The sequence below is a fragment of the Lygodium microphyllum genome, chromosome 27 (genome assembly GCF_053477565.2).
Source record: "Lygodium microphyllum isolate KBCC chromosome 27, Lygodium_microphyllum_v1.1.10, whole genome shotgun sequence".
Lineage (NCBI taxonomy): Eukaryota > Viridiplantae > Streptophyta > Polypodiopsida > Schizaeales > Lygodiaceae > Lygodium > Lygodium microphyllum.
The window spans coordinates 86,863,998-86,877,154 of NC_141161.1; the positions used below are offsets into that span (position 1 = coordinate 86,863,998).

Here is a 13,157-nt window from a genome sequence, read left to right on the forward strand (position 1 = left end):
CGGCTTTAACATGTAATTGCACGTTATCCTACATCCATGCAAAATAGTATTCCACTTGGAGAGAGGAGCCACAATGTATGAAACTCATTCATTTAGCCCAAACTTGTGCTAAAAGCAAAAGTTTTTGAAAGGAACATCTTCTCCTGTTTTTCTGGTAACCGCTTAAAATCATCAATGCATGAAGGTTTTTAAGTGAAAAAAATCTAATTTCTTACGTTTCGGAACAGTTCATGTGAAAGTCCTCTTAGGAGATCCAGTCTTAGAAGCAAAATTCCATTAATTAATGTGAAACGAATGAGGATCTCCAAGGTCTTATGAGGACCTAAGGTATCTAATAGGATGAGCCTAACTTCTAAAGGTTAAACAGTCCGCAACGAAATCATGTCTTCTGCCTTTTGTTTTTTTAATATTTCCCCCCTCTCTCGTTTGCTTTCTAACAAGCGCCCTCGATCGACTTCTCCGCGAGGCGTGCCAAGTATATTTTTTTCAGCCAAACTTGCAAAGCTTAGTACTGGATCAGTTTTATTGATGAGACTTCTGTCTTTGCCAACGCGCTTAAGCCAGCAGATGCGCTGCATTGATGGTGGTCTCAATGTGTGATGATTGCCTCGGACAAGTTTTACGCCAGGGTTGCAGGGTCTTCCCTTCCATGCAACAGGGTTTCTGCGCCATCTGCTCTACAGGTTTATGATCATTTGTGCTTTCCATGGTTCGAAAGGAAGAGACAAGGAGTGTGGCCTGATACAAACAAACATTTTGATCTTGTTAAGCTAGCAAATATCAGTTTTTAATCCTGTGCAGAAGGATAGTTTTCCATCCGCTGTGCAGGCTTCAGATCATCTGTGCTTTCCATGGTTGAAAAAGAAGAGATAATGATCAGTCTTCAATCCGGTGCCAAGGGATTTATGTTCCAGCCTTTCTACACGCTCTAGATCGTCTGATTTTTCCAGGGTTGAAAAAGAGGAGACGAGGAGTGTGGCCTCACACAAGTAAAAAATTGTGACTTCTCACTCCCAATTCAATCAACCTGCAGTTGAAGCTGTCATATGGATATCACTTTGCGGTCAGCATTCTGCTGTGTTCTCTTAGATCCCCTATTTCTGTGATTCAATTGGCATATTCTATTTGATTCCTTGCACCCCCGCATTTTGTCTAAAAAGATTATCAAAAGATGTTTGGTATCTCGTTTAGTCGATCGGAGATCCCTCCAGGAATCAAACTTCTGAGGAGAATCTCAAACAAGGAGCCCAGCTTCAAGGCCTACAGAAACTCTGTTCTGATCCTGACATTTATGGCATATACCCTTTACCATGCCTCAAGAAAGCCCACTAGCATAGTGAAGAATGTGCTGCAATCAGATGATAATGCTGCAAATAATGTGACAGCAGTCCGGGACATGATTATCGACAATAGATCTGGGCATGAGCAGAATATGTTGCTGGTTGCAGGCACGGTGCAAGGATGGGCTCCCTTCAACACAGCTAGAGGCACAGCCCTGCTTGGAGAGGTGGATGTGGCTTTCTTGGCATCCTATGCGATTGGCATGTACTTTGCAGGGCACTTGGGGGACCGGCTTTGCAACAGGTGGTTTCTGACAATTGGAATGATTGGCAGCGGCATTTGTGTCTCGCTGTTTGGAATGGCGTATTGGTGGGACATCCATTGGCTGGGCTACTTTTTCTTGGTTCAAATTATAGCTGGGTTCTTTCAGGCGACTGGATGGCCTTCAGTGGTGACCGTTGTTGCCAGGTGGTTTGGAAAACGGAAACGGGGTCTGATTATGGGTATCTGGAATGCACATACATCTGTCGGAAACATATTAGGCTCGCTCATAAGTGCCAGCGTGCTGAAGTATGGTTGGGGTTGGTCCTTTGTGGTCCCAGGTATCACCATTGCAGCAGGGGGTATCTTAATCTTTTTGTTTTTAGTAGTTGACCCAGTGATAGTCGGTCTCTCCTCACCACAGGATAGAAGTGAACACAAGCACTCATCTAGTGGGCGCCATCATGGCAAACCATCTGAAGACGAGGAAAACTGTGATGCTACGGTTCTCACCAAAGTTGTTGCTGATCTCGAAAGGAGTGCATCTCAAGGTGTGACTGAACCTTTGCTTGCTCCATCTGATGCTGTTGGGATCAGTGAACCAAATGCAGTGGGTTTCTTCCAGGCATGGGCAATACCAGGAGTAGCACCATTTGCACTGTGCTTATTCTTTACGAAACTTGTGGCATACACTTTCCTCTATTGGTTGCCATTCTACATAAGGCATACAGGTCTGCTTCAATTGGGTTCAAATAGATTATGTGCATTTTTCAGAAAGAGCCTAGAGTGTAGGAATGTCCAACTTGTTTTGTGCATGTGGTGAGCCTTACAGTATGTCACTTTGTGTTTTGTGCAGAGATACAAGGTGAGTACCTCTCCGATACCACCTCCGGAAACTTGTCGACTCTTTTTGATATTGGTGGCATTTTTGGTGGTATTCTAGCTGGTTATATTTCTGATAGGATGAGAGCCAGGGCAATCACTGCAGCATCTTTCATGTATCTATCAATACCTGCCCTTCTTCTATACAAGCTCTTTGGTTCCTTGTCCCTAGGGTTCAACTTGATTTTGTTGTTTGTAGCGGGTATGTTTGTGAATGGCCCGTACGCCCTTATCACAACAGCAGTTTCTGCTGACCTTGGCACTCATAAGTCTCTTAAAGGGAACTCTAAAGCCCTGGCAACGGTGACAGCCATCATAGATGGAACTGGGTCTGTGGGAGCAGCCATAGGTCCTTTACTTACAGGGTACCTCTCTGAGACAGGATGGAATTCTGTGTTCATAATGCTTATGGTATCTGCACTGTGTGCAGGATTGCTATTGACAAAACTAGTGATAACAGAAGTGAAAGAGTTGATAGAGAGGGCAAATTAACTCCTCTTGAGGTCACAAAGCAAGAAAGGAATAGAGAAATGAGCTATCTAAGTAAAGATTGCATTGTCTGAGTGGCCATTAGCAGCCCTGCCCCTTGGAGCTGGGATCTTTCAATGACTTTGTCTTGTAGCTTTAGAGAGTTTTGGGTTGATGTTTGATTGATTTAAGTCTTCAAGTAGCTCTAGAGAGCTTTCGGTTGGTGGGACTGTATATTGATTAGTCAAGGACACTATGTTAACCAAAACTCTGGCCCTCATTTCCTGAACAGCCACCGATTGGTCTTAGAGAAGAGGGTGATCTGAGTTTTTAAATAGCACTAAAAATTCTTTGAGCACTCTCTAATTGTCTAGCCTAAAAGCCACTATGCCAAAGGTGTAATAGCGGCATTTTTCTTAGGTCTTGTCCTTGAGGATTCATTTGGTAGGGGCCAAGAATCTTTATTCAAAAGTTGGAATTTTACATTGGCACTTCATTTTCCCCTTTTAAACTTAGAGAAGGGAAGCCTACAAAAATGGAGGCATCCTTCTAATGATGTGGTAGGTGTGATCTTTTGTTAGTGATATAGAATCCTCTTGATACATCAAAAGAATCTTTTCTTCAAAGGTAATGTTAGGTTCTTGTGGAATGGGAATGGGATTTGTGTGATTCTCTTACGTCTCTTTTTGTGGAAGATAAATGATGATTAATAGGTCTTTTCCCATTGTTTTTGGAAGCATGAAGCGACAAGCTAATCCTTTTAGTGTCAGTGTTTTTGGACAAGAAGTTGCATTATTATTGATGGTTTAGGCATCCATTCCTTTTTTTGGAAGATAGGTTTTTCCACATGTAAAATGCCTTAGCCATTTTGCCGATGTGTTGTGTTTTCAAAACTTAGACACGTGGAGGGATTCTTACTCATAATAGTGGTTTTAGAATTATATTATTGCAATTGTATTCTGGCTAAATTGTGTGGAATCTACATTGAATTTGCAAATTTGTGTAGTTATCGTAGTTTGCATTGTAACTTTGTTTTTATAAGGAGCAAGAGCATGTGCCAACAAAACTAGTACTTAAGAAGGTCAAAGCCAAAGATGAAGCTTGAAGCAAAGAAGTTGGGTTACAAAAGCACTACTATTGAGTACTACTGCATTGGTTGAATGTAAAATGAAAGAAGCTACACTAACAACTAAAGCATAAATGGGACACGAGAAGCCTTACATGATTCAATACTTTAGTCAAGCTTGTAGTACTTAAGATGACATTGTGAATGCTTCATACAATTAAGAGGTTTGAATTCTCTAGTTTAACTTGAAGATGTATTGTATTATAATGAGCAAGAGTATGTGCCAACAAAACTACTACGGAATAAGTTCAAAGCATGGTGTGTATATGTGTCTTTTTTTGGGTTTTTTTGGGGGGGGGGGTGTTTGGTGTGCTCAAGTCAAGGGGGGGCCTCCCTTGCACACAAGGAGAATTAATATACTAAAATGCATTTAATATAAGTTATGTGCCAACAAAACTACTACGAAATAAGTTCAAAGCATGGTGTGTATATGTGTTTTTTTTTTAGGGTTGGGGCCGCGGGGGGGGGGGGGGGGGGGGGGGGGGGGCGACCTCCCTTGCACACAAGGAGAATTAATCTACTAAAATGCATTTAATATAAGTTATGTTGTGATTGGTAATAGAAACATTGGGTGGGTTTTAGATGTGGGAATTTCTAGCAAGGTTGGCTTAAGAAGCTCATGAAGCCACTGTAAGAGTTGAACCATGCAATTCCACAAGGGAAGGTACATATTAAGCAATCAATAAAAAAAAATAAGAAAGCTAGAGCATTTGGAAAAATCCATATTTGTAATTGTATATTTGATAGTAGTGTTGCTACTAGATGGTGCACCATCCTTCAAATGAGGTTGAACTTCATTGGTGTGGGCATGAGTTTGTAAGGTGTATTTGTTGTATAATTGCTAGTTGCTCTTAAAGTTACATCTCTTCATAGTCCCATTTAGCACCTTCATTGTTTTCTTTCAACTTTTGCCATTTGCATGTCTCATTTTTGTTCATTTTGGTTAGCATTTTTGTCTAAACTCATTATGATATTGTTGTTTTATGCTTTAAGAAAACATGACTATTAGGTCATTGGGGTTTTTTCTTTGTTGACTTTTTAGCATGTGCTTGCCACCATTCTTTTACATTCTTAGATATACTTCTTGATGTTTTGTTCATTTATAATTGTTTGGTTCTTTGTACACCCTTTAATTTGCAACATTATGTGACATTTTCAAACCTTATTCTTTCTGTTATTCTTTACCTAGCTAGTGATTTGTCTTGCAGGGCTACTACTATGCTTACATTATATTGATTGGTTCTTGTTAGTCTAATTTATTTGTTACATCATCTTGGTGAGGGTTAGGTTTATTAACATGCTTATTTTGTATTTCTAATCTAGTGATTGTATGGTTCTTGGTCACCCTAAGGCTTGCAATATCACACTGCTTTCCATGACCCTTTCTAATTGGTTGTATTATAGAAATATTTTACGAGGATGGTACTTGTTATGGTGGGCTAATTAAATGTATTGAAGCTGGAGGTCTTTTACACCACACTTAAATCTATCATATTTTCAACATGAAACTCTTCATGGGTATTTTACTCCTTAGGTGCAATGGTGATTTGCACTTGATAGAGTATGAACTTTCCTACAATGTGTAGCTTATTTTTTTGGTGTAATTTTGGCTATACAATTTGTTACAATGCATGTGATACTAATACATTTCCTCTCTCATATCACGACATTGCATGGTAATGACCATTCAACAAGCTTTATCTTTAGGTCAAGTCACTAAGAGATAAGCAGCAAAGATTTTTCACATTCTTGGTAGGCAAATCCATATGCATGTAAGATAAAGCTAAAGGTGTTTGAGCTTGAGAAATTGCATTAGGAGAAAGAATATAGTTATGTGTCTCCATTGATGAGTATCTATAACTGGTTCCTCAATTTTCTCTCCCCTTCTCCTTACCTCCATATTTATTACTAGACTTACTGCCATAATTAGCACTAGATCTCTTAGAGTTTAATACTCCATCCCTTTGGTGACTATGGTAGGTAATTGTTGACTCTATTTTCGTGAGCCTTATATGAGGAGAAGGAATTTATGAGCAACATGTTCACCTATAAGGTCCCAATTTCAACATCATATGTTGGCCAAGTGTGGCCAAAATAGTTAGAGATACACCTTAGAGGGGGATGGCACATTGTCAACCATGCTACATGCATGTGCGGACTAATTACTACATTAGGGGGAGTGCATAGGAGGACAAAGGCACTCTTTATGGGGGGGTCCCATGGGGGGAATAGGGAGGGAGGAGGGGAATGCCCCTTGGCCTAAAGGGCCATTACACTAAATATGATATGTGATAAATGGATCAACCAAATATACGTCCAATGGTTAATTTTGGTTACTAGCTGTATGCTAAAAAAATCATGCATGAAATGCTCTATTTAGTATAGCCATTAGGTTTACTTTGGACTCAAAAACATGCATTTTTTCTCTATAAAGAGTGTGTTTGGACCAATTAGAAGAGAGCTATTGTGATGGACTACACCAATTCTTTGGTGTTTTGGCATATATATTTTAAAAATAAGAAATTGGAAAAATTGATTTATAGTTCATATTTTGCAAGTAAGAAATTAAAAGGAAAGTGTCCTATTCCCTATGTATCAACAATTTTTGTCCAAAGATATCAAATTTATTCATGTCAACTCATTTAATGGATAAAATCATTCTTCAAAGTGCAACTATCTAATTTAACAAAGAAAAGAATAGTTTCTTCCAAAGAAGAGTTGTTTCTATTCAATGCTATCCCTCATTCTTTCATAAGCTCTATTTGCAAGTTCTTTCCTCTACACGTTGTTACATGAGTGGTGATCGAGAGCAAGCCTCACTCACAACCTAATAACGAGACGTTAAGGAGTGCCAGTTGGGATAATTGACTTTTTCGGATGCACAACACATCACAAAAATTTATATGTTTCAACAAACACCACAAGCCACACACAAAACCAAACAACACACAAACAACTATCAATAAGCATGAGGTTAGGTCTACTCAAAACAACAACATCATCATCACAAACAAAAGCCTCTCCAGGGCTACACAAACCATCAACAACCAACTCACAAGACTCATCAGATTCAACAACACCAACACCAGAATCATCATGATAAAAGTTAGAGCCCATAACCTCAATACTCTCTTGATTAACAAACTCACTACCAAACTCACAACAAATCTCAACAAACGCATGAGGTAACAGATTCGAACTCTCAACTTCATCTTGCAAACTTACAATTTCTAAGCCATCTCCCTCATGGTCTTCTAACAAAAAACTCAAAAATTCATCCTCTATTCTCTCTTCATCTTTCAAGCAATCAGATCCATCTATACTATCACCAAGGCAAACAAGCTCACTCTCTAAATTGTCTTTACTCTCTTCAACACTGCCATGGCTATCAGAACTTTCATCACACCTTTCCTCATCAGAAATATCAAAACTTTCTTGACTCTCATCCTCTCCCAAGGAACATGAGAACTCTTGGTTCTTAAAACAATTTGGAATCTCTTTTTCTTCCTTACAACTCAACTCCATCTCTGGCTCACCTTTATAATCCTCAAGCTCCAAAGTATCATCAATCGATTCCTCCTCTTTAATTAAATCACTAATCACTGGACTAGAAGTATCCGTAATCAATGGGGATGCATTCACACTCTTAGATTCTTCACTCCAATTAGTCAAACAAATATTTTTCTCATCAACCACCCTAGGGAATTTCTCCTCACAAACTTCAATTGATTTCTCACAAGTCAACTCATCTCTCCTAAACAGAGAATATAGCATACCTCTCTCAAGATAGGCGTTACTAACTCTCTTCTCCTCAAAAACTCTTCTCTCAACTTGCCTTGAACTCAACCTTTCCCTTGGTTCATCAAAACCTAGCTCTTTTTTTCTTTTGGTCTTCCTCTCTTGATATTTAGCTATCTTCACTGCTTCCTCAAAAGTCTTAGGATTCTTAATCTCTGTTTTCACTCTCCAATCTTCTAATTTCAACTCATTTACAAAATACATTATCTTCAACATAACTGGGGCTATCTCACCTTCTAACAATGTCAAAATCCATTGATTCCACAATCTTTCAAACTCCCTAGCAAAATTCTCAACACGCTGATCATCTTTTTGAACACAAGTTTCTATTTTTTTCCAAATCTCACTTTGACTTTCCCTTTTTTAAAACCTAGATAGAAATGCATTTTTAACGGATTCATGGCCCAATTTCTGTCTCCTAAAATTTAGGCTTCTCTCAAAGTCAAGCAACCAATTTCGTGCTTCTCCCTGCAATTGATACTTAAGAATTTAGAGTTTATCCTCAGGGCCAGTTACTCTCTCTGTCAAACAACATAGCTCTATTTTTTCTAAAAATCTTTCAAGATATTCAACATGATTACCATGGAACTTAGGAAAATCATAAGCCATTTTCAACAATCAAAAGAAATCAAAACTAGGTCACATACAAGTAAAACAACCAAGACAAAGTCAATTTCAGCACTCCTTAGCTGGGGCACAAAAAAAGAGAGATGTTATGCGAGTAGTGATCAAGAGCAAGCCTAGCTCAAAACCTGATAACGAGACGTTAAGGAGTGCTGGTTGGGGTAATTGAATTTGTCGGATGCACAACACAACTAAAAAAAAATTAAATATTCGACAAACACCACAAGCCACACACGAAACGAAATAACACACAATGCCTCTCATAGCTCAAAACAATTTAAAACCCAAATGCGGGTAGAGCATCACTCCAACACAAATTTCAAAAACACCAACAATTCAAAAACAAAACCAAGTGAATAGTATTCTTATACCTTGACAACCTTACCTTTGGCCAACACTTGGCACTTCAACTTCCAAGTTCTCCGACTTCACAAGTTAGTACAACAAGAGTTCACACTCTCACGTGTGACCCTCCACTCTCCTCTCACATGATACAATTGTATTTGAGGGGAAAGCCCCCTTGCTCTTCTCTTCCTCATCCTTATATAGTTTTCACAAGTTCTCTCACATACATTAGGCTTTTTGCTTTCAACTTTTGGCTTTTGCTTTTCTACAGCTTTTCATTATTTTTGTTTTTTATGGCCTATGCCTATTTGGATCATAACTTCGTCATATGAATTGTAAATATAGTCATCCGAGTACTCAAAACAATCGGAATGTATCTGGTTGCGACAACTCAACGCGGGTAGAATTGTGAAAATCCATTAAAATGGGCAAAAATATCGATTTTCGTAAATCGCATCATTTTTCTCCATCTTTTATCTTAGATGACTTATTCCCTTCCTTGGCCTATTGTTCTTGTAATTTTAACACACTTTCACCACACGTGTCCTCTTTTTCTTCAAGAAATACTCGCTGACGATGTAAAACTTACAACATTTTCCTTTGATCCTTGAGTCTTCAAAATAAACATTCTTTGGATATGAACTTGTTTTTTATGTAGTGTGCCCTAGCAAAAATATGCTTTTTTGAAATGAATTCCGTGCCCAATCATTCATGATTTGAAAAAATATGCAATAATGAATCGTGGTATGTAACCAATCAAGCGATGCTTCACACAAAAATAATTGATGCATTGAAGAAATTGTGCCTAGCCTATCTACATGTGATTGTGTGTCATGTAAAATGCAAACAAAAGTTCATTGATTATTTTAATCCTTAGCCTCACCTCTCAACTCTCAGCAAGAAAATATGTATACTTCTCTCCACCCATCCAAAATCTCACAATCTCTCTGAAAATGATGGTCCTCAAGATGTTGATCAAATAAGACCAATCCATCTCACAATTGGTGACGTCCTTGTGACCCTCTAACTCACCCAACCACCTTACACACTCATCCAATGGTTCCTAACTTTGTGATGAACATCCCAAATATTGTGCATGCAAAAAATGTACGTGCTCAATGACAGGTGCTCTCTTAAGTGCACGTGCAACTAAGATTTTCTACATATAGTTGCAACAGGCCTCATGCCATGCTAGTACTCAATAATGGTGCGAATCGTGCATAATCCCAACCCATGGCATGGAAGTACTGAGAAAATTAGGAGACGACCCCTGAGTGCAGTGCATCAACAAGTGCAATGTGAAGTGTTTGTGAACCCATAAACCCTGTGATGTGCAAGAGTCTCATCAAGAAATCAAACATTGTTCCACAATGTTCAACAGCTACTAGCAAACTCTAGCTTCAACTTGTCCAAAAAAATACCAAGCTCAACCAAGGCTATCAAGTTTCACACTCAGCAAACCAAACAAAATGACAGAAACAAATCCTAAGCTAGACAAACACAAGAAATCCAATTACGAAACGACAACACAAATTGTCACACAAACAGCTAAGCTAGCAGAATCCAAATCTAACTACAGTTTGACTAGGGGTTTTCAGTTTTCACAAAAACGCTTGACAACGTCTAGGGTTTAAGTTGCTTCTACTTGCATTTCTTATCTACTTTTCTACTACTTGTAGACATGATGCCGCCACGACCTACACATCCATGCTCATTAGAAGTATTATGTTGTATAATAGTTTTGACATAGAAAACTACATGTGGATTCCTATCACAATCTCTACTAGGAGCTAGGTTATGCTATGTATGAAAAAAGGAAAAGAAGTAGCACAAATGTGATCATGTGCACCTACAAAGGTAGGGTAAAAGACTTTTGAATAACTGATAACAGTAATAAGCATCTGAAGGAAGTGTTGATTCAACATGCATATGTGTATTGTGAGTTGCATCTATCGTAACAACCATTCAATATTCCAATGCCCGTGCCAAACTATATATTATCCTATAACTTTGATACCATCTATCACATTTTTTATTGCTACTTGTTTGAACTTTGTGTTTATGAATAAAATATATATCTACCAAACCTTATAGATTGGTAAATAGTGGAGAGTATTGTGGGTATTATTGATGTAACCTATAGAATCATTAGAGAGCCTCTTTATGATACAAGGTTGAGTAGATCTCTACTATAGTAGGGGATGCAATTTTATGACAAATTTTGTATGGGGCATGATAGTCCAATGGGCTATGGCAGATTTAGACATGCTCCACTACCTACAATCAATAGCCTAGAATGGCCACTTCTTGCAAAGAAAACATGTGAATGTTACAGAGTTAAGCTATATCAAGAAATATAAAAAAAATTGTGACCCAACATTGCAAACCATGCAATGAAGGTATGCTTGTTCATGCCTTTATGGTTTGCAATGTTTATGACCAAACATTGCAAGCCGTGCATTGAAGGTATGCATGTTCATGCCTTTACAAGCATTCATTGACTTTTTTAATGATAAAGCAAGAGAGAGAAGTCTCTTGATTTCTTGGGTCACAATTAGGATACAAAATAGCTAAATGGTGTTACATGCAAGGTCAATAAGCAATCTATCAATTTTAAACACATGGTTGCCACTCATAACTTTACTTTTGCATTTCATTATATAAGATTATATTTTGTGAATGGCAAGCATGTGCCAATGGATCAAGACTTGGTAGTGGATATTCAAAATCTCGTCATGGTATTCAAGGTATGGCTAGAGAATGAGCTCTTGAAATTATGTAATGTGGCATTTGATATCTCCTTGTATAAAGTCAGAGTAGATCTAGAAAATGAGGACTTAGACATACCTATGAACTGCATATTTTGATGCAACAACCATAATGTAAGTTGAATATTAAGCACAAAAATCTATAATTGGTCGCTTTAATATTCCAAACTTTATTTATGACCTATGTGTTTATTCCTTATACATTCAAACATGTATGGATATGCACGTGACCGAGAGAGAAGGTAAATAAATATTGTGCAACAAAATTGGAAACAGTTTACATAGTACATCATCATTGAGATTCAAACATGTATTTCGTGTGTGTGTGTGTGTGTGTGTGTGTGTGTGTGTGTGTGTGTGTGCGCGCGCGCGAATGCGAGTGCCTGCGTGCATGCACGCGTGCGTACATGTACATATTTGTGTGTGTGCATCATCAAGAAAAATATGTCCTAGCTTGTATTTCCATTTCCATTTCTAGTACTATCCTCATCATTTGAAAGTTTCTTAATGAGGACCAAATCAAGGGTTGAATCTCCTCATTGGTATCATGGTAGCACATATGCATCTAATATATCAAGAAGTCATGTCACTATATTCTCAATTAGTTGTTTTATGTGTCTCTCTTGAAAGAGAAGCAAACCCAAGTCTATATAAGTTCTTAGCCACTAGAAGCCTTCCATATTCTCACTGAAAAGACTCATGAGTTGATAATACCTTTGACATTATAGTGAGATGACCAAGGAAGCATAATTGATTAAAAAATGTAATGGAGACCCACATCATTGGTTTGAATTACCAAAAAACTACACAATATTAGTTTTGTGTTTAGGCACACCTTCTAGCTATAGCTACGGCCATCCATTTCCCATCCCACTCTCGTGTGAACAAATCTCAGGTTTTCTAGGTAGTCATCAAGTGTGATGCTCGAGTAATCGTGAGTTTTTTGCCAACCTTAGAAGACATGCATGTCTGTAAGAAGTAAATGGTGTGTTGTGTGATAACCTCCTAGGATTACATGAACTTACTCTCTCATTGTGCTATGAAACCTAGATGATGAGTTGTAGGATATAGTTTTTGCATTACCTTCTCAAAAATCCCCAAGTTCCAATGTTCCCTATAACATTGAAAATAAACAAAATAAGTAGCAATTCAAGAAATAAATATACAAAATGGAACCACAATAAGAAACTTATGCTTCATAGTATAGCATAATAACATATTTGTATGAGTCAAACTCTATATATTGCAACCAATACATCATTGAAAGTACAACAATGAACCACTTGATGGAACATAGTTGTGCATTGAGCACACATACCTGATTGTTGTGCTTCAGATGGTAGTTCCAACAAAAAAAAAACTCATGCTATAATAAATCTTAGGATACATTTTTAGAGCATTAAAAATTAGGGAGAAACTTAGTATATCACTACCAAGATCACTTTGTTGATCATCTCCCTATAGACATTTTGTAAGATGTCAACTTTCTCAGTTAAAATAGTGAAGAATATTAATGCACTCTTGACTAGAATGAAATAATAAAAGAAGCCTAAACACAAGTGATAAATAGTTTTGGTCTTATAAGCTCTCATTATCATCTTGTT

General features: G+C 37.9%; 1 protein-coding gene across 1 annotated transcript; it reads left to right on the top strand.

Annotated features, from left to right (window-relative positions):
- Positions 1-396: 396 nt before the first annotated feature.
- On the top strand, positions 397-4,292 carry LOC148012571 (putative glycerol-3-phosphate transporter 1). The gene is made up of 2 exons (XM_087669091.1): positions 397-2,273; positions 2,399-4,292. The coding sequence occupies exons 1-2, from the start codon at positions 1,172-1,174 to the stop codon at positions 2,914-2,916; spliced, it is 1,620 nt and encodes a 539-aa protein (XP_087525217.1). The 5' UTR covers positions 397-1,171; the 3' UTR covers positions 2,917-4,292.
- The last annotated feature ends 8,865 nt before the right edge of the window (positions 4,293-13,157 follow it).